At 35.6% G+C, this 27,345-nt stretch overlaps 2 protein-coding genes across 2 annotated transcripts in view; one reads left to right on the plus strand and one right to left on the minus strand.

The window, feature by feature from the left end:
• Nbea (neurobeachin) overlaps window positions 1-27,345 on the plus strand; it is a 620,123-nt gene that overhangs the window by 430,107 nt on the left and 162,671 nt on the right. The window contains exon 40 of the mRNA XM_077795156.1: window positions 12,239-12,375. Coding sequence (XP_077651282.1) covers window positions 12,239-12,375 — 137 coding nt within the window. The remainder of the gene's footprint in view (window positions 1-12,238; window positions 12,376-27,345) is intronic.
• On the minus strand, window positions 13,958-16,463 carry Mab21l1 (mab-21 like 1). Its single transcript, XM_026395113.2, has one exon. It carries the CDS (start codon window positions 15,980-15,982, stop codon window positions 14,903-14,905), a length of 1,080 nt encoding a protein of 359 aa, XP_026250898.1. The 5' UTR covers window positions 15,983-16,463; the 3' UTR covers window positions 13,958-14,902.

A 27,345-nucleotide genomic window follows, 5' to 3' on the forward strand; every position in this document is an offset into this window, starting at 1 on the left:
GGGAAATAAATAACTTAAAATAATTTTTATGTATCTCCATTTCTACTTTCTAAATATCTTTTTGCATTCTATTCACTTGTTTCCTTATTAATTGACTCTCATGACTATATCTAGTGAGTACATACAGAATGCTGGTAGTAAGACTATGATATGTAAAAATGTCCTAGTATGGAGACAGGAGTATCCAGGCAAAATTATTCATATGTAGATTGAATGCTACGTACTGGAAAAGAAGATAAATCAAAATATAGAACATGGGAAAAAACCTCAAGAGGTCTCGGAAATACAGTAAAAAATAAAGGAAAAACAAAATACTAGCAACTACAAGTTTTTCAAAGAAGTATGTTATTTAAGAAAAAAGAAAGAATGTGTTCCAAGAATACAGAAAGTTTTATTTTGTTTAGTGAAATAATCATGCACGCTGTAGAAAAGAACATGTTCAATGTTACATGGATGTAGATAAACACTATCTCAGAACAGTTTGCTTAGGCCTGACTGTTACATGCTATACAATTCCAATATGGTGAACCCAATATTCTTTCCCTGACAAAACTAGAATTTTTAAAAAAGATTCTTCAATATTTTTAATGTAATGTTAATAACAGTCTAAATACAATTAATTCAACTTGATATTTATATTTAGGGGAAAAATGTCCTTTAAACATTCTGGATTTTCTAAAATGCATTTTACTCAGGATTTTCCTCTTAATTTTTAAACCCATGTGGATTTCAAGGGAAATTTAATCCATATGTCCCTGACTCACTCACACTTAACTCATCAAAATGTTGTTTAGTAAAAGCTATTTGATGTTGGAAAAGTCTTATGAGTCTTTATAAGTCTTTTTTTCTCTCTCTTTGAATTAGGAAGTTGCTTTGTCAGTCATAAATAGTATACCCAAAGGGTTCACATTCGGCTTCAAACACAGACTTCACAAAGCTCTTAGAACATTAACACAAGCCCATTTCTTGCAAAAGCTGTGAAATATTTAAATTTTGAACCTAATTTTTAAAGTCCATTAAAGACTTGTAAAAATAAAGCTTCACCTTGAATATCTTGCATTCTCTTCCACTTTTCATTATTTTCACAAAGTGTCCAAGGCTATTTTAGACCTGCAGATATTTTACTGTAACTGAATTTCTGTTTAAAAAAATGGATGCCCCCTCCAACCATGGATTCCATAGTCTGTAAACTCTTTTAAGGTACTCTTATTAGCAACATCATCCCAATTGTGTTGAAAACACATTCAACTATATTTATTAATGTCAGCCATGATTCAAATCACATATAACATTCTTCCATCTTTTTTTGAGTGTCTGTTTTAAGAATCAGCCTCTTTGTTATGAACAAGTGTTTCACAAATCACAATGATGAGGTCTTTTCTTTCTAATATGGAGTACTATTTGGAACATATTTTTGTTTTTCTTTCATTTCTGTATACAGAATTTCTATAGAAAGTAATTTCTCTATGAATGTTGAGTCAGCCAACCAATCACTTGAAGTAAACTAACTTATCAGTAGTTATACCTCTCTAAATGTAGGGGTCTAAGCTTTCATGTGCCATGTTTTTTAGAAAGTATATGAATGAGGATATTAATCACATACTGAAGATATGTGGGTCACTTTCATTTGTTACACTTAGAAGAAAAACAATACTACTTTTCTACTGCCAAATTTTGGATATTAGCAACTTGGAGAGGAAAGAGAGGTCATCACTGCCAAGCCCATAAGACCTGGTACTTTTCCATAGACTTAGGCACTGATTCAAAGATTAGGTGAAAAAACAATTTTACCTGAGAAGTGCTATGCAAAAGAACCACTAAGTCTTTCTGCATACTGAATTTTAATTATTAGGTGAAAAAACAATTTTACTTGAGAAGTGCTATGCAAAAGAACCACTAAGTCTTTCTGCATACTGAATTTTAATTATTTTTTTTCGTGGTTTTGTGCTGTAACAAAGGAGGAACCTACAGGAGGTGCTTGAACATAAACAGTTAGCTTCATCAATTCAAATCATCAGTCATGTAAAAATGAATCTACACCTTTTTATTGACAATAGAGAAAATAGAACAAGTTTGCTGTCCAAATATTATTATATATTTTTTCTAGAAAAATATTTAGGTGGTCATATTGATCAGAAAATTGCTTTTTGCTGTGCTTTGTGTTCTTTTTTTCTTCAAAAGTATCATTGATTTTTTTTCTTCCATTTTGTTGCTAATTTATCAAATAGCTAAGTATAGACATGGTATTCATCCATGAAATGGATGAGTATGAAACAGGAATGCTAAGATCTAGGTACTAAGAAAACTTAAAAATAAGCAAACAAATCTTGCATCTAAAATTGGGATATAAGGATGTCTCTGTTTACTAGCTTAAGATTTCTGAGGGGAAAAAAACAAGCTAGATGAGTTTGAAGAGGTAAATATGGATGGGGGAATGATAAAATTGACATTTGTAAACAGAAAACATTACTATAGCCTAATAACTATACAACTGTGTGACTCAGGTGTTATACTTCATTTTAAGATGTTGAGAGTTAGGTTCCAACAGCAGGACACTCATTCATGATTTTATACCAAGCAAAAAGAGGAACCAGAATTGAAATCTACTTTTCTTTCTCTTTCCGAAAGCCTTTTTTCTTTTTTTTTATTCCACTACATCAATGTTCTGTTTTGTTTATTCCAAGTTGCAGCCCTTGGTAGGTAAACAAATCAATTAAGTGAGTTAGTACCAGCATTATTGGTAAATGAAATTAAAAAGAATAGATTAGAAAATATCAAAATTAAACATAGTAAAGACAGACCTGGAAGGACCAGTTGGACACTTTTTCCTCGTATCCCTTATTCTCTTATGCCAGACCTTGATTTCACCCTGCTTGAATGTGGTTATGCAAGCAAAACAAATATAAATATTGAATATCTACCATATGTCAGACACTAAAATGGATATTTTGATACAATGAATATAAATTCCTACTCTCAATAATCAATTTTATATGTCCCTCAATAGATGGGTGGATAAATAATGTGGTATGCATACTCAATGGAATATTACTCAGCTTTAAAGAAGAGTGAAATTATGGCATTTGTCAGTAAATGTTTGGAGTTGGAGAATATCATGCTAAGTGAAATAAGTCAATCCCACAAAACCAAAGGCCAAATGTTTTCTCTAATATGTGGGTACTAATTCACAGTAAGGCAGGGGGCACTAGGGAAGAATAGCATTACCTTAGATTAGGTAGAGGGAAATGATGGGACATTATTACTGTATGTATATATTTTTTTTTTAAAGAGAGAGTGAGAGAGGGGAGAGAGAGAGAGAGAGAGAGAGAGAGAGAGAGAGAGAATTTTTAATATTTATTTTTTAGTTCTCGGCGGACACAACATCTTTGTTGGTATGTGGTGCTGAGGATCGAACCCGGGCCGCACGCATGCCAGGCGAGCGCGCTACCCCTTGAGCCACATCCCCAGCCCCCTGTATGTATATATATGACTCCATGACCAATATAATTCTGCAACATGTACACTCAGAAAAATGAGAAATTATATCCCATCTATGTATATCAAAGTGCATAAATGCATTCTACTGTCATATATAACTAATGAAAACAAATTTAAAATTTTTTTAAAAGAGGGGAAAAAAGAATCCATTCAGCTGAGTCTATTGGATATTCAAAATTCTCAAAAGGATATAAAGGATTGAAATATAAGAACCACACTGCTTTCTGTTAATAAATGTCAGTTATATTTCCCAACCCATTCCCCTATCCATGTTTACATCTTTGTACTTATCTAGCCTGGTTTTCCCCTCAGAAAACTTAACCTAGTAAATGGAAAGACATCTTATATCCCAATTTTAGATGCATAGTTAAAACCACTGATATCACTAGAAGAAAGTGAGCATATCAAGATCAAAAAGCAGTGGGCCAACTTTAGATCCCCTGTGGACCAACAAGGTTGAAAAACCAGCTAGCTAGTTCCCATCAGAGACTCCAAGAAAAAAGTCAAACAGAAAACATAAGAAATGTCTATGCTCTGAAGGCTAAGGAATCTGATTCAGCAATTCTTTAACCTAATGTTTATTGAAAGATGGGTAATTTGAAAGATGGTAATATGAAAAAAATTATGGTTGAATTGAAAATTCTGGCTTTAAAAATAAACTGTTGTTCTTTTTTTTAAGTTAGTGGAATTTAGTTTATTAATCAGTGTGTATTTCCAACACCATGGCCTCAGTAAAGGACAGGAGTGAAGCCAATGAAGTGAACAGGAATTAAGAGATAGAAAGAGATGTCCAGGTGCTTAACAAAGAAAGGAAGAAGAGAGACACTGTAAAGAGAAAAGCAGGAGGTGGCAAGGAAGGGTAGGACCAAAAGCATAGTTAAGAGTTACTAGCTTGCATGGGAGGAAAGATGTATTTCCTGGCACTAAAGAAGGAGAAATACAGAAAAATCTTTAGATAGAGGAAGATGTCAAAAGAAATAGTAAAATTTAATTTTTTCCAAAATAGGAATATGTTGTTAATTATGGAGTCAAGATGGACAAAGTACATGGATGAATTTTTCTAGGAAAGCACCATGTGTTTACTCATCTTCTCAAAAGGACATGTAGCCCCCACAAAAGGATAAACAACTCTGCTCCACACTATAGTTCCTGAGCTCTAATCTTTGATGCCTTAACTTAAAATTCTGACATTCAAGGCTACAAGTGCTTTTTCCATTTAATGTGACACTGCTCCCCTTAACACATACTGATCTCTGGCCACTTATTTGCCACTCATTCGTGCCTGTAACTTCGTTTGTGCAGCACATCCTCCCAGCTGTCCCCACTCACATCCACCTATTGTTACCCACCTGTCACAGTTCATTTCAGATGCCATCACCATCATTCCATCCTAATAACTTCCCACCCCAAAATGCTAGAAATCATCTCTTCTCTGAATATGTCTATAGAATTTTTTTCTATCAATCTCTTAGTAGGAGGGAAGTATACGTAACAGTTAGGTATGGCAGCTTTCGAATGAGGTTTGAATCCAATCTCTACCATTTATTGTATGAACTTCCCTAAATGACTGAGTCTCATTTTCTCACCTGTAAAATGTGAATAATAGCAGCATCTATCATATAGGGTGCTTCGGAGGAACAGTTCAGATTGTTTTACTGTTTTTAAATATTTTTTTTAGTTGTCAATGGACCTTTATTTTTATTTATTTATATGTGATGCTGAGAATTGAACCCAGTGCTTCATACATGGTAGGCAAACACTGTATCACTGAGTTACAACTCCAGCCCAACCAATGAGATTTATTGATGTTATGTGCCTTACACAATGTTTGGTTAAGCCCATTCTCCCTTACCTCATAATTGTTCCTGTATTTTCTTATTTTTACCCTATGGCATTTAAGGGTCAAATTCATGCCTTATACATCACTGTATTCCCTCATAGTGCCCAATGCAACACACTACACACTAAGTAGTTTTTATTGAGTAAATGAATAAGTGGATCCTGAGTGAAATATATGTATATATGTATCTATGCATATAATTTACAGAAAGGGAATACCATATACTAGGAAAAATAGGACAGTCATAAAATTATGCCATTTAAAAATAAGAGACTGTATGTGATAAAGCTGGGATGACCAATTACATCATAACTCTCCTTGTTTTTTAGAACATTTTTTAAATTTATGTTTTCTCTAAAATGAAGTATTGTTTGTATTTTTAAAGAACAAATTGAAATAGGTTGAATTCTGAAAAATATAAAATATATAATCTGTTATTTTCAATGGCTTTTCACTGTGACATACAAATGCAACAGTAGTTTGTAATTTTTTCTGCATTCAGTTCCATAAACAGAATGCACACCATGTGATTGAAACTGTGTTAGGTGAAGAAGATAATACCCCTGCTTTTAGGTAGCCTATACCAAATAAGAGAAATAGATATCTAAATACATATATATTTGTTGCATAAGTGCTGCAATAAAGATGTGCCCAGGAAAATATGGGAATAGAAATTCAAGCACTTCATCCAACCTAGGCATACAAAGACTTAATGCTCCTAGTCCTACAGATTTACATTATATCCTCTGGTTTATTCACTCATCTAGTCTAGGAATTTACTCTTCTCGGTCATTAAATGATATCCTAGTGCCATAAAAGAGTCATACCCCTCCAGAAGGTGAAAAATGCATTCCATATGTTAAACTAAATGTAATATAACCAGAAACACAAATCTCAGCTAGCTCACCTATTAAATCAAAAGGCACAGAATATTATCACACCAAACATTGGCTATCACTGTTTTTTAGTATGTTTGTGCTAGAAAATAACCCAATGTTATTTTACTTAAACTATATAAAATTACTCATTGACTTGGCAGAAATGCACTGTTTTTTTTCCTTCTTTTAACCTAAAGGATTAGCTGTTTTCCAAATAAATTGGGAAACAAAAATGATAAGTTAAAGAGCATATCAGATTCTTGCTCAGTATATGTTAAAATTGTTAATTATGAACACATTAAATAAGATGATGTTTTAGATAATATCAATATAAAAATAGATGTCCTACCATGATGAGTAAATATGCTAACTCACAGTATTCAGTTGCTTGTATAAGAGGTGCATTCTTTTCATGTCTGTTTCAGACTGTGATTAAGTTTTTCCAGAGGTGGGTTTACTCAGATCTCATATTAATATGCCTTCTTAAGCACCTGTCTCATTTTGTGCAATAATCATCTCAGGAAATCAGTGAACTCTGAGAATAACTGGTAATTGTTCATCTCAATCATAAGGATAGATTGTACTCAAAAAGTCACCAAGGAGTATCAAAAGACCACTTCTTGGGTATAGCGAGCATTTGTGTAAGATTTGGGTTTATACAGTGTCTATCATGAGTTGCTGGGGTGTACATTTTGTGTGTTGAGTGTGTTGAAGAGGAAAATTTAAGTTTATAACTGTCCGTCGAGGTATGTGTTCTTTGATTTCTTCAAGTTCCCTTTTTCTAATTCAAGCAAAAATGTTCTATAACTATTTCCATGAAAGCAAACTTTATGAAATTTCGAAGAATTCTTATTCTGCTAATTTGGACAACTATCAATATTCTCTCTTACATAAAGAAAACCATCACTCTCTAGGGACTCTCTTGCTATATTTTTTCCCCCTGAGGTATTTAAAATGCCTGAAACCAGAAAACTGCCATGATGAAATGAAATCTATTTTTTTTTTTTTTTGGTATTGGGTATTGAACCCAGGGGCACTTAACCACTGAGCCACATCCCCAGCCCTTTTTTACTTTTTATTTAGAGGCAGGGTCTCATTGAGTTGCTTAGGGCCTCCCTGAGTTTCTGAGGCTGGCTTTGACCTCAAAACTCTCCTGCCTCAGCCTCCCCAGGCAATGGGATTACAGAAGTGTACCACTGCCTAAGATTCTTCACAGTATTTTTCTGAGAACTTCCCTCTCCCCCAGGCACATATACAAACACCTCTACTATCTTAATGCCTAAAGTTTTCCTAGATTGCAAAGCAAAGTTCCAGCTACCTCATATCCTTCAGTAATTTACGTTAAATTGTCTTAAGACAAAAAAAAATTGTTCTTTTAATTATGTGTGGGAAATATTTTCTTTAAATTAATAGTGCTATACTTAAAATTGTTAATTCAAAGTAGTAATAGATGGTTTAGCTATCTTCAGTCACTCATGCTGTGAGTTATTTACCTAGCAAATGTTATCACAGTATAGAAATAATTGTAAAAATTTACCACTCTGAGTATATTTTTGTCTGAAATGTTTTGGGAACAATGCCCTTTCTCATTGAACATGAAGACTTTCAGATTAGTTTTAATTCTAAATAATGTTAGAATTTTAAATTTAATAATTATACCAAGATTAGTCAGTGTTTATTATCCCCAAAAAGTAGTACATGTTCTAGAAGAAAATTAAACATATGGTTTCAACGTAATCAATGTTGGAGAAAATTCATGCAAGCTAATAAAGTTTTTACTAATGTTAAGCTATGTTTAGGAAATAGTCAAATGATTCTAAAATACATTGTAACTTCATGTACCCTAAATAAAATTTGTACCAATTGAATGTCATCAAATCATTCTAACAAAGCCAATTTTAATTAGACCTGAACTTTTTCCTCATATTTATTCTTTGCTATACTTTATATTAAAACTTGTACAAGTTCAGTACTGTTTGAAAATTTAATTGCCATAATTATCTTTTAATAACTAGAATGCTGTTGACCAGCTCAAAAATGATTAATACCTACATCAGAAAAAAGAAATGCAACCCCAGAATTTTGAGAATTGGCCTGACCTACAAGTCAGCCTTGTTATTTTTGGGAGCTGGCCAGGAGCTTACAGGTAAAGCTATGGTGTTCTCTTGTTGAACATAAGAAACTCACAGAATACCAGCATCAGACAAGGTCATATAATCATCATCATCATGTGAGACCAAAAAAAAAAAAAGTAACTTTATTTTTTTTTCTGTGTGAGAAGCTGTGTTTTTTTTTTTATTGGTTGTTCAAAACATTACAAAGCTCTTTATAATTTTGTCTAAGCACAGACAAAAACAAGGCCACTGTGCCAACCCCAAAATACCAAACATCCCCTGACTAATATGAGTACCAGCTCCTTTTCAATTCCAGCTTTAGCTTACTCTAGTCCTCCCTCCCTCCCTTTAAATAAGATTTGTTAAGATATCCCTGCCTCCTGAAGAGCCCAAACAAGGGCAATCTCTGCCTTCTTGAGCCTTTCTTAGATTTAACAAAAGTCAAGTTCCTACAATGAGTCCTTTAACATCGTGATTCCAAGAGTTGTTGGTCTCTCTCATCACAATGAGCAATAAGCCCACTTGTTCAACTATAGGAATGTTTTAGATGTTCTTTGCAAGACAGCACTGATGCATGTATAGATCAACATTTGTGAATGGTGGACCGTTAAACTGTGAAGTTCTATTACAATGTCAATGTATTAATAAGATTTCTAGACTTGGTTTTGTTTTGTTTTCAGCATCATGATCTGAACCCACAAGTATTTAATATTTTACTTTTAAATGTATATTTAAATAATTGCCTTTTCAAATATAAAAACATGTGTACTTTGTACTCTGAATACACAATGAGATTTGTCATCTCACTGATTAAAGAGCTAGTGGCCCTAAAGAGAAGTTCATTCTTTTCAAAATTTCTTTCATCATTTTTGGGTGATTTTTGGTCTAGTTTATATTTTAAATTAACATTTAAATTAATGCCAAGTAATATCCCCAAACTTATTTTTAAAATAGTAATGGATCAATATTTTTTAATTATTATACTGCCAATCCTAAGAAGTAAATAACATTTAGAGTGTGGAATTTTAAGTCATTGCATGCATCAGTAGAGAGAAGTTTCTCCCATCCATTTAACTACCCTTCAATAGTGTTCCTCCTAAGTGTGTGCTGAAGATGTTAATATAATAGATCCTTTTATTACTAGAGTAGTGATTGGAATTAATATATTTATAATCAATCCCCAATTTCCTACCCTAAGCAAACTTTAGAAGGTTAAATTTGTAGTTATTTAAATTGTAGAGCAGAATCAGCTAAATTGCCATCTTTTCATCCAGAGAAACTGCCCTTTTTGAATTCTATTTGGGAAGAGACCCAAGGCTTTCAAATAACCAGGTACCATATGGAAGATCTGCTGGTTTGTGATTGTGCCTTATGTAAACATTTTAATATTGGATCCCTAAAATCCAGAGGCTTCCCCAAAGGGGATTAGAACATAATCCCCTCTCTCTATTGCTGTAGTGGATTACCTCTGTATTCTCTCTGTGCCTGGTTTGCTCCCTGAAGGCTACAACAAAAAGACTCACTGCTCCTTAAACATGCTATGGAATTGGAAGTTGTAATTGGAGATTTCCAAAGGACGAGAGGAGAGGAAAAATGACACACTATTAAGGCTGAATTTTTCATGATGTGCCTTTCTTAAAGAAAGGCCAGTTTAATGTCCTTTTATAAACTCCCAGAGAAATCGCATCTCAATAGAACGAAATTGAAGTAGAATCCAAAGAAGGCACAGTCAGTCCCCTTTCAGAAACAGAGAAGAAAGTTGAGAAAATATGCTCCCTGTTGAAAGTTCACAGGATGTGTACTTTAAATTCTTACTATATTTCAGTAAATCAGTAAGTCTGGGTTGTGGTCGTTTCGTGATTTTTTTTTTCCAATATTCCCAGTATAACTGTTTGGATATGTTAAATTACTTTTTAAAAGAAAGAAGTAGTTCACCATTTTTAGTGGGTTTTTTTATGATTTTCGTCTCCAAATGTCAGAAGCTTCTATTAAAATGTAAGAGCCCTCTGTATTTATAGTGAAGACTTTTCAGAGGTTTTAACTCTGACCAAAGATGTATAAGAAGACACTATGTTTCAGATGTGAATCATTCCACCTTCTTTCTCCTTTCGCCCCATCAACAGTAAACCTTTAAACCGCTTGGATTTCTCCAAAGGAGAAATATGAACGCATCCCAAGGAGCATCGTGGTTGCTCAAGGGTTAAGGGAGCTGCTGGAACCGGCCAGAGCGTTGGGGGATTCTGAGGAGGGCGCGGGAGGCAGGAGGCGCCGCAGAGCGCGCGCACAGACCCTCCAATAAACACAAAGGAGGGCCTGGGGAATAGAAACCCAAATCCACTTGTAATCGTACAAGAGATTCGGGCATAATTACTTGAGCAACCTAGATTAAGATTGATGAGCCTTTAAAGTGGCGCTTCAGATCGACCGCCTCGCCCTTTGGAAAGAAAAACCTTGTGGAGCGGAGGTGGACCCTGACTCCGCTGGGCTGCGCGGTGGACCCGCCAGCCCAAGACTAGCCTGGGCGTCCCTAGGGCTCACCGCTGGGCAGGAAAAAAAAAGCTTTGCGATAGTCTAATCGAAGCAGTTGAGATCCGGGGGTCAAGCTGACACTGACACAGTTTGCTTCACAGCCACCGCCCCCAACCCCCACTAAAGCTCTGCACAAGTCGGCTGAGTCCTCTCTGTCCCTCCAGCAACAGAAAAGGGCCGGCTTTGTGCAGGACACTCGCAGATTCCGTGTGAGCAGCTCCCAGGGAACGCGAACTTCCCCACCATCACGGTGCCCAGCGCCCTGCAGGGCTGGGTCAGCTCTCTGTGGCGGTGGCGGCATGAGCGGGTCTCCATGCAGAGGGCCAGGGCCTAGCAGCAACACGGGATCTAGCTTTCTATTGCCTTTATCCTGGGGTTATTGACTCATTTGATTGTGTGCATTCGAAGAGGGGAATGACAGGGATTCGGATACTCCCTCCTATTAAAAAAAAGAAGACAACGGAATGCGTTATTTCTGATTGTCACGTCATATGTTCACATCAGGTTCATGAAGAATAACTCCTCTTTGGGGGATTTTAAAGAGTGTAACCCTCCTCCCCTTGAACCAGTGCTCTTATAAGTGGAATTTAAATGGAAGGAATTCTAGTAAACATAGTAGGCACACTTTGTTAAAAATTGCTTTTTTACCCAAGCCTAGTCTCTCTAGTTTTAAAAGTTTGGAAATAGCACTTTATGACGCTTTTTCTGAGAATCATTTTGTTCAAGTGTCTCGCATTTTCATCACTTTGACGGGTTCACTGTTACAAAGTGACGCTAAGATTTTCGTTCATTTCCACGTTAGAACTTGAAAGCCCATTTGTACGCGTAAGTGTATGTGGCCCGCCTTAGAACGCCTATGTTAAAATAACCTTACTGCAAAATGCTAACCCCTTACTTAGTACAGTGGACCTCCTTCATCTCTTCTCACCTCTCCTTGGCGATTGAGGAGCGCCTATGTGGTTTGGAAAGGTTTAATGAGAAGGTTAGTCTTTGGGGGCAGTGCTCACTGCCTAAGGTCTCTTGGAAAGCCAGTGATGTTCAATGGCGAATCCGGCATTATAAGGTTGTGTTCTGCACTTTTAAATTGGTAATAGCAGCGCCTCACCAACCATGTAGTATTTCTATGCAGAGGTTGCAAACACATGTTATGGGTCATCTATTTGGTATCCTGATTTCTTAGGGTTTTATAGAATTATTTATGTCTAGTCTCCTTATAAGATAAAGTATAAGCAGACTTTAACATGGAAAGTCGTTCCCGCATAATATAGGCACCGTTTTTTCCAGTACCTCTTTAAAAATTAAAACCTGTGGTATCTTCTGGGAGGGAGCAGCAGAGGGCCAGAGGGGGCTCAGCCTCACTCCCTGCCCTTGTCTTGCAGGCCCAGTGGTTCTCAGCACCCCTGCCCAGCTCATTGCTCCTGTGGTTGTGGCCAAGGGGACTCTCTCCATCACCACGACAGAAATCTACTTTGAGGTAGATGAGGATGATCCTGCCTTCAAGAAGATCGACACGAAAGTGAGTTAAAGTGATTCCATGTCTATTATTGGTGGCTTTGTGGCAGGAAGTGGTTTTCAATTTTGCTTGGTTTTAAATGACATTGGGGGAGGGGAACACATTCTTTAGTTAGTCTCATCTGAAAAAAAAGGAATGAAATAACACACTCTTATGGAATTGAAGAATATATTAATGAATTTAAATCCTGTATTACCATATCATGCACATTTTAACAATCTTTCTGTGTCTTTGTGTGCACTTGGGCAGATTTCGTAGTTAAGCCAATTGCTCCCAAGTCCCTGGGGTGCAACTTCTCAATCTCTCTGGGAAAACTAGGAAAGGTCTTACGAAATTTCTTATTAAGATCACTTTTAATTTCCAAAAGTATAGATTGCAGTGTGAATTGTTATTTATTGAAAGGTTATAAGGAAACCAGGATGGGAGACATTTAGATATAATTTCATCTCCATTATTACATCCATTTTTCATCTCCTGCATTAAGAATGGATTTTACATATGGATTTAAGAGGAAGAAAAGCTGATTCTCTAAAAGCTTTGATTTTAAATGTATATACATAGCACATGATAGCACTCAGATGTTTAGAGATTGTATTCTTCTTTGGATGTAATGCTAGAAAATACATATTTGGATAACTTGACATGCATAAATATTTATTTACTTCATTTTAGCATGGAAATTTTAAATGAGCACTAGAGCAGCTATACATCTCAGCATTATCCTCTGAGATCCATTTTATTGTTTTAAATTTCATGTTATTGTGTAATTTACAAACTTCTCCCTGCAGTCAAAAATTCAAGAGTAAGTGTCATATTCTAGCATTATTTTTCGAAGATCTTCCTTTAAAATGTTTCACAGGCAGATACTATAAAATAGTCAAATGCTCTCATAGTTTCAGAATTTTATTTACATTTAACTTATATATTGAAATAAAGTATTATAAAACAGTATATGAAAAGCTGCAATTAAAGTTCTAAAGGCTACCACCACCTGAATTAACTAATGTAAGGCCAGTCCTGTTAGCACTTGTTGACTATTAAAACACCTTAAAATACTTCCTTCACTTCTAACTCCAGAAGCATTGAATTTTCAAAAAATGAGTTTGAATGCATTTGATTTTAAATAATCAAAAGCTTGTCTTTGTGTTTTATCATTCGTTTGCCCTGAGAAGTAAAAAACAATTTTGGTTTTCTTATCAATTTATTCTGCAAATAGAACTCTTATTTGCATAAAGCATTTTGATCAGAAATGACCTTTCTTTTATTGACTTGGTTTTCATATACAAATTTCGAAATTTTTATCATGACTTTAAGTTCATTTTCTCTGAATTTGTCTGATTTTTAACTCAGTATTCTCTGTCATCATGATAGATTTTCCGTATGCTACCAAAAAAAAAAAATGCTATGAAAATACTAATTAGAAGACCAAGCTTTCAGATGTAGATTTAAATTGAGTCAGTTACAGAAAGGAATAGTCTTATAAATAAGTAAGAAACTGAGAGGAGATGGTTACTGTCTGTAGCTATACAAAAAGAGCCTTTCTCCAATGTCTTAAGTTTTATTTTTAATTATTTCATTAGCACATTTCTCAAAATATTTAAATGTTCAAGTGCAGTCAGTGTTCAAAATGAAACATCACATCTTTTGATAGAAGAACAACTTAATGTGAGACACAACTGTTTTACTTCATTTATTAGCTTCTAATTAAATAAAAACCAGCAACAGAAATTAAAATCTAAATCACAAAATTATCCAGTGTATTTCAAGTGCATTTTTCAAATATATAATTCAGATATTCAAGCGTTATTATATAAGCTGAATTCAAATTTCTTTGAATATATTTAAATAACATTTCAAGTATACTTATGGAATGTTAGAAATAGAACAAGCAATATATTTGAAACAAAATGTAAACTTTTAAAGTTCAGACACTTTCAAGGACAGATAAAAGTACCAGGAAGAAATCTACCTTTAAATGGTATCTTTGTTAGTGGAAAATGTCTGGAATTATCCAAAATGGCAATTTAAGTTCTGTTCACCAAATCACAAAACACCAACATCCACACTTTCAAAGACAATGTGAGATCACAATATTTGTTACAAATCAAAATATACATTACACTTTCCTTCAGATGGCATATCCAAATCGTGTTTACTCACAGACAGATGCACCTAAATCACCAGGATTGCTATAATCCTTTGATATTTAGGCAGAGTGTTCGCCGTGGTCTTGCATTACAGTCAGGCTGTTTTCCGGGTGGTGTTGTGTACTTTTCAAGGGAGATATGAAATCTTATGTAAATAAGTCTTATAATACTTGGGGTTTGGGTTTTTCTCCACTTCTCATACTTCTTTTTCTCCCCTTGGAGGGGTGGGTGAGATGATGCCTAAGCATTGTATTACTCCTTTTTAAGGAAGAGAGTGTTTGCACTGCCGAATGGAATATTAGATAGGAATTGAACAAGAAGTTTTCATTTAATTAGGACTTAGAGAGAAGAGTAATCACTTAGGCTCTTGATTAGATCATCCTCTAAAGTTTTTCCAAACTTTTCGGGTTGGTCAGGATCTCTCTTGCTAGTCGCCACGTTTGTTTGGCAGCGTTTTCCAGAGCCGAGTGAGGTTTGCCTTGAAACAGATCTAAGTTCGGTAGGAAGTAGTGGGGACACCGCCGGCACTGCAGGCAGGAGATGAGTTGCAGCAAAATCCCGTTTAGCCGATCACCGAGGCAAGACTCGTCCCAGTCTGATTCCCGGGGATGCTTTTCACACTCGTAGGAAACCAAAGTCTTCATGTGGTAATTGTTCAGGGGCTGACCCGGCAGTTCAAGGTGACGATCCCGCAAGGTTTTAAGGATGGAGAGGCATTTCTTTCTGCAGCCCCCCATCTGCAGTCTGTTCTCGGCTTCCGCGAACTGCAGCACCCAGGCGTCACTCTCTGCCGAGCTCTGTTTGCCGGCCAGGGAGTGGCACTCCTTGGACAAGAGATTGAACCCTTCCGCTTTGACCTCTGCCACCCGGTTGGGTCCTGGCCAGGGGATGTGGGGAAGTGGCCAGTGGGCAGCACTCCTTGGCCAGATCCCGGTGCATTTGAAAGCTGGGGTAATCTGCACCACGTACCTATCTCGGATTCTCAGTTTCACTTCGCTGGTGTCAGCCACCATCTTTACCACATCCCTGTAGCTACATTTGTCTACCGCCTGAGCCACCAGCGTCTGAAACCTGGACCGGATTTTGCGCGCCGAGAGGTAGCCGGAGGCGGTAATGAATTCCACCCAGAGGGACATGCTCCTCTTGCGCCCGTCGCTCAACTTCAGCACCGCGCAGCCGGGCAGCGAGCCGTCGTCCACGAAGTTGAACACCCCCATTTGGTTAAGATAAAGCACCACTTCAAATTCGGTAGGGGAGATGACCTCCAGGCCCTCGTAGCGATTGTCCATCTCGTTGAGAGAGCTGATGAACCGGGGCTCCTGCACTTCCACTTCCTTCAATACGTCGGAAACTACTTTACAGACTTCCCGGATAGTTTTGGCAATGGCAGCTTTCCTGGCTTGGCATTTTTCATTGTAGTACTTATTCAGATGGTAGACCAGCTTGGCCTGGGCCGCGATCATGTTGGGGCAGAGATCCGGATTGTATACCGGAGTCTCGCAGTAAGCTGTGGGATCCAATGCGGCTGCTAGAGCTGGAGCCAACTTCGGTGGAGAAATGGGCCGCAGCGCTCAGAAACGTACCAAAAGTGTCTTTCCGACGTGCTGCAGCGGTGACTTCCCCGCTGCTGCCGCTTTCCCCTGGCTTTTATCTTTGAGCCCAGCCGGTCTTAAAGTGAAAGATTGTTCTCCCCCCTTTCTCTGTCTCTCTTCGCCTTTTAAAGAATCCTTGTGTGAGAGAAATGCATGGAGAGATCACCTTCTCAGTAATAAAAACAAAAGTTGCGCTGAGACCCAGCAACGCTCTTCCAGTAGTCAAAATAATCACCCCTTTCCGTATTTATTTACGCTTTCCCGTAATCATTGTGTGTGGAAGACTGTTAATCAGATGGAGGAAAAGTGGGCTGAGTGTGCGTCGGGGTGAGTGTGCGTGTGTATATGTCAGAAGAAGCTGCTGTTGGTTTGTCTAAGAGCCCAGATGCACTCGTGTGGAAATTATAAAGGCAGGGCCAGGCAGGCGGGCGGCCAATCGCCACTGGGCTCGTCACGACAGCCTCCTTCAGCTCCAACCCGGCTAATTAATCCCCCCTCATGGCTATAGGCACACAAACTAAAGGTAGGAGGCTGCTGCCGGCAGAAAACCACCCAGGCCACCTAGACAGTTTGGAAATCAAGAGGAATCTCTCAGCTTTGGTATTACTTGAAGCATATTGATGTTCTGAAAAGACTTGGCAAAGCAGCTTTCTTCTGTGCTGAAAACCCTGCTTGTCTTTTTAGGCTGAAATGCAAATACAGGTGTATTAATGGGCATCCATCAATTAGGGAACTAGATGGGGCTTTCTAAAAAAAGTCACTAACTTGCACTTAGAGTAAGATAATTAGTGTCGTTAATCCGGGGGGGTCTTTTTTAATGCACATTTGCTCTTTCACACACAGGGAAAGTTGACTTTAGAAGGAGTATTACTTGGGTGATTTTCTCTTTGTGTCACATTCCGGATATTCCTATGTTTGTATGATTTTTTTAAGCCTTAGGCAAGTAGTGTGCTCTTCTTTTTACCTGTTTTTTTTTTTTTTTTCTCTCCTCATTTGCACTTGTTGAGAAGAATCTGCAAATTATTGCGGACTGGTAGATGTTATCTACCCCAGTGTGAGTTGGGATGTTTAAAAGATTTTATTTACTACACCTCCTAATCTGCAATCATCCATGCACCTCTGTAGACTTGCCTAGTGCTTCAATCAGGACACTATAGAAATGCTTTTTAAAAGAAATTATCTCTGGGACCAAGTGATTATTTTAGTGTAATTTCATAATAAGTTGTATTTTAATGAAGAAATTCAGGAGAGAGCATAAAAATCAAATCCACTGGCAGATAACTGTACCAAAAATTTGAAGGTTTGAGGGTTTTGACTTATTTACACATGTGCAGTTAAGGATATATTTCCTATCTTAAGGGTCTTTAGTCTACCTGACAGTAAACTTCTAATTTTATGCTATTTCATATTATTTAAGAGAAATGATTCATGATTTCAAAGAAAATTAATTTTCAGTCATCCAGATTTTTTGACTTAAACATCATTTTGGAAAATTGAAAGAAATCAACATTTCTAATTTTTGGAAACTTAAAACTACAAGAGGAAATGAATTTATGTAGATTTTTTTTCTAAATGCTATTATTTGTGTCCTTAATGTACAGGGACTAAGGAAATATTTAGGTATTCCCTAGTGGTTTTAAAACCTAGATGTATATTTAATTGCCTACTTTTAATTTAAATGCCTTCTCTTTCAAAATAAGAATATTTTCAAAGAAATTCTGTAACTACAGATAACAGGTTTGTAGGCATTTTCAGCGCTACTTTTGACAGTTCTTGTTGAGGACTCCCACTTTTTACTCCTTTAGATTTTTCTTTTCTTTTTATTTATTTTTTTTCTTTCGCACAGCTATGCATCACAGAGCCTCCTAGAATTTGCTTTATCGGTATCTAAGAGTGATAAATTCCGATTTAGGTTAAAATACCACATTATATTTGGGGCTCATGGCATGCGTCTTCTCATTTCCCAAGACCCATCCTTTCCCTTAGGGGCAGGGATTGGGAACCCGAAAAGCCGCTCGCCACTTTGCCGGCGTCGCGGGTGAACGCACTGCTACCTTTTGGCAGTTGGAAGAGGAGGAAAACATGGCAAATCGGAGTCAGAGGACCCGAAGCCCGTAAAGGCAAAGGAGATGTGGGTCTCTGGGGAAAGGCCACCTCTGTCCTCACCCAGTGCGGGTCCCCGGATGCTTCCCGCTGGCCACCTCTCTTCCGCTCTCCTGAGCCCTTTTGCTTTCCTCTTTTGCTCACAGTCCCGTGGACTTGATTTTTGCGTTCGAGTTATTAAAAAAGAGAGAGAGAGAGAGAAAGAAAGAACAAAAAGGAACCTTTTTGGTGCCCCGGCTTTCTCCTGGTGTGCTCTGACTGTGCTTTTTGCCCACGCGCCCCTCATCCCTCGCTGCCTTCCCTCCCAGGAGCCGAGCTGGCGCTTCCTCTCAGCCTTGGGCCCTGGAGTCCAGAGCCTCTCCCTTGGGTTCCAGCCAAGGATACTTGGCCCAGAGACCTCATCCTTGCTTTCTAGAGCCACCTACAGATACCCTCCCCCGCTCCCCTGTTGCGGAGGACAGGAGGCAGCCAGGGACTCAGATGCCCCGGGCCGTTCGGGTGGGTCTAGTGAGCAGGACACTGGCCCGCGAGGGGCACCGGCCCGGCCTCTCCTAGCCAAGCGCGCAGGTGGCGCATCTTCGGGGCTCACTGTGCGGATTAATTGGGTTAAAGCGAAGCTAAACACCAAAGCACTTTGTGGAAACTAATTGGTGCAACCGGGGCCTTTTCACTAATGATTTGCACTTTAAGAAAGAAAAATAGGTGGTGCGAAAAAGACTAAGAAACTCGTTAGTCCTAACGTGTTCCAGGGAAGTGAAGTCATTCGGTTTTAAGGACGCTGGGACCACGTTTTAAGAGCTGTTTCCTTAAGCACCCATCACACCCAGCGCTGATAGTGATTTACATAACATAAGCTTCGCCGGTCCGCTGTTATCCTTGTTGGTGAACTGGGCGCCCTAGAATAATACTCTGGTGCAAGTTGTGCTTGTTGCTGCAACACAGTGATTTTCTGTTACACTGAACACGTGAAATGAATTGCCTTCTCTTGCTGAATCCTTTCAGTGATCTTAACACCCCTCATTGTTGAAGGGGAAATTAAACTATCTGGACCACTGTTTTTTTATCCCTTACATTTTTTAAATTAAAATGACCTATAGAGAAGAATTAAAAATAATAGTATCTTTTTGTGTCATTCAGTTGACTTCAATCTAGGTTTTGGAGTCAGATTTGTTTTGTAGGAGTAATGTATTTAACTACTTTATAGTATTTTTTAAAAATATCACTTGACCCATTGAACTAGTTATTTCAAATGATGATGCAATTCATAGATGGCTTAAAATCCGTCTCTTACATATATGAAAAGTTTATAAAAGAACTCTAAAGATACCAGTCATTGGTTTTTTTTGCTATAACTACAATCTTGGTGCTAGAATAAAAGCTTGTGTGTGTCCCTTTCTTTAAGAATAAATGCTTAATTGTTTTCAGTGGTATGCATGCAGGCCATCTTTGACATGGGCTAATAATAGCATGATAATTGAAGAAAACTGACATAATTAAAGGGAAAAGTACCCCAAGAATCTCATGATTTAATGATTGAGATACTTGTATTTGAATGTTATTTGGGATTTTAAGGTTTGACTTTTTCTCATTTTCCTAGTTCACCAGGCAGCCTTGATTTAAAATGTACCAGTAGAAAAAAAAATCCAATAAAGATACAAACACATCTGGGTAAAAAAAATTATTAAACATTGTGATGTTTATTACTTTAAAGCATTCCAAATAACAGTACAAAAAAAAAAAAAAAAGAAAAGACAAGAAAAACTTCTTTTGAGGTACTATCGCCTGAGTAACTAATAACACTTTTGTAGATCTACTTACTATGTGGACTACACAAAGTAATGCATAAACCATCTCCTCACGAGGTTTAAAGAAAAACTCTATTATGTGTGATGTAGGAATGCAAGGTCTCTGTATTTTTAAAATGATCCTCATTTAAATTTGAATTTCATGTGCACAAATTTCAGCAATTGTAAACTTTCCTCTAGAAAACTGTATCTGTTAGATGATACGCACACACATTAACTGCTTATATAGATACTGTTCTGTGATTTTTTTCATTATATGCTGGGTGCTAGTTTATTCACAAGAATTCATGAATTTAAAGTTTTTAAAATATTTTTAATATGTGCTTATTACACTGGGGAGATAAAAAGAATATGAAGTTGAGTTTATTAAATTATTTATCCCTACTGCTGGAGTGGCTTTGAAGGCTCATTGTACATATCTGATGCCACCGCCCCCCTTTTTTAATGTAGCCGGGCTATTTCAACTGTTTCATTCTGCCAGACACAATATATTTCTTTTTTTCCACTAGAGAAATTAAAGACAGATATTTGTGCAGGGTTTTCTTTATGTGTCACATTAAATAAAGTAAAATAGAGGGAGTTTTTCTGGTAATCTAATTTGATGGTGTCTATACCTTTCTTCCTGTTGTGACTCCTGGTATAAGAACACTTGAAACAAAATAGCTTGAAATCTTGGAAAGGACCATTGATTTCTTAAAATTGTTATTTCACGTTTTAATATTAGGGTCATTACAAAGTCAAGCAGAAGATTGAGGTCACTGTTTACAACATTTTAGGCCCTATTTTTTTTCTTCAATATGAGCATCCTGAGAATTGTGGCTAATTTTTAAAAAAATATTATTTTTCACTTGAATGATCAAGGCCATTTCCTCGGTTTTATCACCCAAGTGTGCAATCACTTGTAGTGGCAAATACTTCTTTTTCTACAGTATTGCTTAGTAAACTTGATATTGGTGTTAATAGGTATTGAAAAGGAAAGTAACTTTTGAGATTAAACATGGATGTTGAAAGTATATTGTACAAGAATTAGCCTTTTGCTTGATTTGCAGACTTGAAGAAATTATAGGTAAAGAAGGACCAAATCTTTCCTTTGATAGAAAAAGAAATTTAAAGCCTGGCTTATTTATCTAATTGTCTCAGTTTCCTCACTTCATTTGAATATATACACACAAGTGCAGGGTATTTTAAGTTGCATATGTAGACTGAAAAAAAAAAGAGAAGAGGTTATCAATCAAGATTGTTCATAATATGTTATGATCTCTAACCTCTTCCAAATGTTATGGACAATGGGTTTATTCATTGATCTCTTGAGTATTATGGAAGAAATGTTGATTCCACTATTTTAGCTCCTCATGGACCGTTCATGAAGTCACCACTATGTTTCTAATTGATAAAACTAAAAATTTTTTTGGTTAGATTTCAGCCTGTATTTTTCATTCAAATATTATGAAATAATTAGATGGGATAAATGGACTCAGGTGATTCTTTTCTACATGCATAAATGAAAACTAGGTATTCCTTAACAGATAATTAACATGGATTTACGTGCATTTGCATATATGACTACAACCTTGGTGCTCTTAGTATGTTACATTTTTTTTTGCACTTAGAGAAAACAGTGTAGTCAGATGCGATTAGTCTGTTAATCTGTACATCTGTAGTGGGTCATCCAAGACTGCATTGCTCTCATTACTGTTCCATACTGTATGTGATTAAGCCACTGAAAATATTCAACATGACCTTGAGACTAGAATATGGTACATAAGACAATCAACTTTCAGTGATTGCATGTCTAAAATAACCTTTTCTCTTTCTAATTTATAGTTTTGGAGCTTATTTTTTAATGAACAAAGTCATTTCTCTAAACTAAGGTTTATTTTTTAATGACCAGTAGCTAGAGTAATAATTTAAAATGATAATTGTATCAAGTAAAAATGATTACCTTGTATTATATGTATTAAGTGCAGTAATACAAATAATTCACAGGAAAAAAAGGAACTCAGTTTAGAAGTGTACTGTTCATATAGGTATAGAGATCATAAACATCTATAAGCAGACCACCTACATAATATTTCATTTTAATTTACATATGATTATTTTTATTATTATTTAATAATATACATCTTAGTATAACAATTTATTGTTTCTTAAAAGCTCAGTTGTCTAAACATCAAGTCAGAAGTGGTTTGATTAAAAGCAGTTTTAAATCTATACATCTTTATTTTCTAAATATCTAAATCAGAATACAAACATAATTTGTGAGATATAGTGTTTCTAATAAAAACTAGAGAACCCAATGAAATAAAAAGTGCAGTTGTAGTTTTAATATATTTTTTAACTTACAGGCATTTTTTCATACAGTCCTATTCCATTCTATGATTTTTGTCTATGAATATGCCATTCTGTGTATTCTTCAACTAAGCATCTTTTGAGACACATTTGTAAAACTGTTATTTTTATGACACTAGAGAAAGAAAAAGTATGATCTATTAGTATTTATATTTTACTTTACTTTCAGTAATACAATGAAGCTAATGGGTTAAATAGAACTAATATTAATATATGCACATTCTTAGAACATATGCTTGCATTCTAAATTTTGTATTACATTATACATTGTCATTTAAATTTAGGTGTTTACATATATTCTAAAGAATTATTAAATTGTAGGAGTGTACACATTTTCATTGATAATAATCTTCATTCAAGTATTTGCCATTTTACAACTTGGAATAGTACAACTAGTTTTTTATTTCTTCCCCCAAGATATACAAATTATTTAAATGCTTTCTGTTTTATATTTTTATTTGGCAATTACAATAGAAATTTTAATGTTATGCATGCTTACAAGCCTATTAAGAAAGAATTTATTGCTTTCTTAATAATCTTGAACCATTTTTAGGAAATATACTCATTTTATGGTTTGCAATATAGCTGTGCATGCAAGCTGTGTATGCACGCGCGCGAGCACACACAAACACACACACACACACACAGCCATAGTATTTCAGATAATAGAAGATTGAATTGACTTCTATACAGTTTTACATTACCTGTTAGAAGAAAACAGATACTAAATAGAGAATTCTTGTTGGCACCAGGAAGTAATATCACATTTGTGAAATTGTCCCATAATAACCCTCATCACTTTTTAATAATACCTTAAGAGGTTGCCACTAAAAGAATTTTTAAAATAGTAACAACTAGAAATTCCCACAGTATTTATCCAGTCACATTCTATGACGATTTTGAATGTCATAAGCTTTTAATTCTACAATGGAGAAGTTTAAATATTGCTAACCATTCTGTTCACAGAAACAAAACTATATTGCTTAAATGTTCACCTACATTATTAATATGTGTCAGTATACATAAAAAACACCTTCACTTACTTAAAACCTTTTTTTTTGTTTCTTTTCTTTTCTTTTTTTTTTTTTTTTGCAACAGACCAATGTTGATTGTTTTTGTGACCTTAACCTATATTTGATAAGCAAAATCACGAACTCATCAGGGGAAAAGTGGGGTTTTGGGTTTTGCTTTTTGGTTTTTTGACTAGCAAATTCAGTTCTTCATTTGTTTTGCTCTCCACGCTGCATTAGCACAGTTTTCCCCTGTGTGCATCTGCCAGTGTACAATTTAGCCACGGGCATCTGTAGACCTTGTGGTGATCAGTATTGCAGGCAAAAGCCATATGTGTTTAAATAAAAAAAATCTCTTTATTTCATTTGCTGTTTTAACTGGATGGATAACTTTTGTGCCTCAAGACAGAAGAAGAAAAAATACAGAAATAATTAATTGCCTCTATTCTTGAGGCAGTTTCATTTCCCCTTCCAATATGGAATGCTTGTCAGCTTTCCTGATAAATGACTGCATGTATTTGCATAGATTTTACATTAACACAAAAATTAGTTTTATTTGTGGAAAACTAGTTTACATAATAATATAAAACCTAGTGTTATTGATTATGTTTCTAAGCATTGATGACTTTAGAGGGAGTGTAGCATTCTAAATTTCCAAAGGTCTGATCAACCTATTTCTTAATTCAAACTTTATTCTTTGATTTTTATAGTTTTGTATTAACTAAATATAGCAAGGTATCTATAAAAATTTGAAGTTTAAAAAATGCTTGTCTAGATATATTAATTATGACTATTCTAGACCCATAATTAGCAGCACTTATTTGGACAGAAGAGTCTGATTTTGAACTTTTACCAAAGCATATATTTAAACTTTCATTACCAGTAACATACACTTCAGACAATTGGAGGACTGTATTTGTGTGAAAGATTTTAATTCTCATTTTCAAGTTACCAAAAGATGGGTGCCATATTGGGTATGTGCATTTGAGCTCATTCCAGGGAAGTTATTCATTGTTTACAACTTAATTTAAGATATATCTGAGAACCATTCTCTGGACTTTCAGTCTGTTTCTTGAATATACTTAATTGATCACCCTAACCCACCTTTTTTTTTCTAATAAACATGACTCTGCTGGAGTTTTTTGGATATTGCAGACCGTTCTACCTCTCTAAGTGGCAAGCAGTAGATGTTTATTCATACTGTAATCTGGCATCTTGTTGTCTAGAGGCAACCTGCTAATTATGTGCTATCATTGTATTATCCATGTTACAGAAATTTCAAATATGTTCACTGCTGTTAGTTACACCACAAAGCTTTTCATAAAATATACTTGATCCTCACAAAACCTACTATACTTAATGGCAACCTAAACCAAGAGTGTCTCTGCCACTTCTTGATTCTGGGACACCCTGGGTGCCAGCTGTCACAGCTCAGCTAATGATGACAAATGCCCCTCTCTATGCAGATTGCAGAGCTTGCAGGCTGCTGTGAAAGGCAACCAGATTACCTTTCTTCAGATAGTAACTTAACCTTTTAAACTCATGTCAGAATGAAATGATCAGCTGTGATAGTTTCAATATCTGTATCTTTAAAAACAAAAATCAGAAACATCATAAAATAATGCTTTTTTATTTTCTAATATTTGTATGATTTACAGTGTCTTACCCTTGAATGCTGTAAAATTCTTAAATGATAAACTAGGAAGGACATACTTCACAACCACTCTAGAGTATGTATTTAAACCCTTTTTATAAATCAGGTAGTATAAATAATTGAGAGCATTATCCAGACTGGTTAGGCCAAAAAATATGCCAGTGAAATTTTGAGAGAAAAATGTATTCTGTTCTGTTCTTCTTTACCTGAATGGGATAGAATCCCCTATTCTCCCACTCTGTGTGTAGACCCAGCCTATTCCAAGTAAATGAATATATTATTTTTTTTTAATTCAGTGAATCATTCCAAACTTATTTAGAGAATAATTGTTGCTAATGGTTGTTTCCTCCAAGTATTTTCAAACTTGAGATTTTGTTTTAAGTTGTTAATTTGTTCCTGGGAATTTTTTAAAATATTATGATACATATACCTATAAAGTAATGAACACTATTAAACATAACCTAATACAGAGGAATAAATTACCTATTAAATGAGATAATGCTACACTCTTTTCAGTTTGCAGAAAACTTACATGCATTTGTTCATTTAATACTTAAAATAATTCTAGGAGTTCGGAGAGTTGATTGATAAGATGAAGACTAATAGTGAGTATTTAATCTTATTAATCTTCACAACAAATATTTTAACTCCCATTTACAAATAAAGAGACTGAGATTTAGAAAGGTTAAGTGTCTTACAGAGAATCACTCAAGTAATTGCAGAGCCAGGATTGTGTGACTGGGCTGGTCATGGCACTAGGATATCTAGACTTTACATTGAGAGAGTAAGTATGTGCATAGTATGTGTTGCCTGTCTGTACTGAGATACAATTTGTAGCAACTGCTCCTCTGAAATAAGTTGTATTATTTTAAAATGAAACTTTTAGGCTTACAGAACATGATTGTTTGAACAGCGTTGTAAACATCAAGTTCTCCATAGGAGGCTTTTAATTAACTAATATTGAGACATTTTATGTTATTAATTTTATGAGTATAATGCATTGATCTATCACATAGGGATAAATTTTTTAGGAAAGATACATACTGTTTAATGAATATCAAATTGGAATCATTCACGTAAAGGTCCATGTCATTGTAAATACTAGTCAGATTAGTGGGATATACGTTTGTAAAATATTGAAAAGAAATAATTGCTTTAATAATTATTTCGGAAAAATATCTGTTACCCATATACTTTTCTTTCTTCCTCTCCTCCTCCTCCTCCTCCTTCTTATTCTTTTTATTTATTTATTTATTTGTGTGTGTGTGTGTGTGTGTGTGTGTGTGTGTGTTGGTGATTAAACCCAGAGCCTGGTACATGCTAGGCAAATGCTGTACTCCTGAGCTGTACCCTGAGCTCTGCATACTTTCTTTTTATAAAGGTTTAGCCATATAGTTTTACTTTGTGTTATTAGTGATTTATATAAGTCATTCTCATCAAGACACATTAAAATCTCTCTTTTATCATAAATTGAAATGAATCTTTTCCAAGAAAGTTGTGTGAATGCCAGTTGTTTTTATTTTGTAATAAGTTACAGATACTACAATATAAGGACTTTTTCCAGTGACACATCTGATTATGTTTTAAAGTCTTATCTACACATTTTAATTATGAAATTCTTCTTCTAATTACTAGTAGTACTAATGCTTAACAAGTCCTAACTATTTCACTGTATATGAAATTATGTAAAACTTACAGTGAACATTTGATTAAAATATATAATGCAATTGTATACTATATTCAGAATCAGAAGGAACAAACTCATCCTGAAGTCTGTGATATTTTATGTTAGGACAGAAAGCGCTCTAGAGGAGAACACAGTGTGACCTTCTTCATAACTCTCTGTGTCTTCCCTGCGCCATTATGGATGGTCTTCCTCTAACTCTACTTTTACTACCATGATAAGAAACTTATTACCTACTCAGATAGCTACTTGCACTGACAAACAGTTGTAATTATTAAAAAGCTCTTCCTAATACTGAACCAAAATCTTATTATTTGAAATTTTTACATTTTACTTCCTATTTTTCTTTGTGTATGTTTTTATCCATTTAACAGAAATAAGCATTTAAATTCATTTACAAGCAGTACCCAAATTACAATTTTTCAACTTTACAATGGTGCAAAAGTGATATGCATTCAGTGGAAATCATACTACTAATTTTGAATTGTAATATTTTTCCCTGGGTGATATGCGGTCTCCTCTCTGGAGATGCTGGGCAGCCACAGTGACCACAGCTCTGAAGACGGTGGGAGGAATAACCAGACCTTTACAGTGTGTTGTGCTGCTAAGCTGGGATGTTTGGTAGGTTG

This window comes from Urocitellus parryii, chromosome 2 (genome assembly GCF_045843805.1).
Source record: "Urocitellus parryii isolate mUroPar1 chromosome 2, mUroPar1.hap1, whole genome shotgun sequence".
Taxonomy (NCBI): domain Eukaryota; kingdom Metazoa; phylum Chordata; class Mammalia; order Rodentia; family Sciuridae; genus Urocitellus; species Urocitellus parryii.

Excerpts from the sequence above, each read along its gene's own strand:
- Mab21l1 (XM_026395113.2), bottom strand. The coding sequence starts at position 15,982 with ATGATCGCGGCCCAGGCCAAGCTGGTCTACCATCTGAATAAGTACTAC.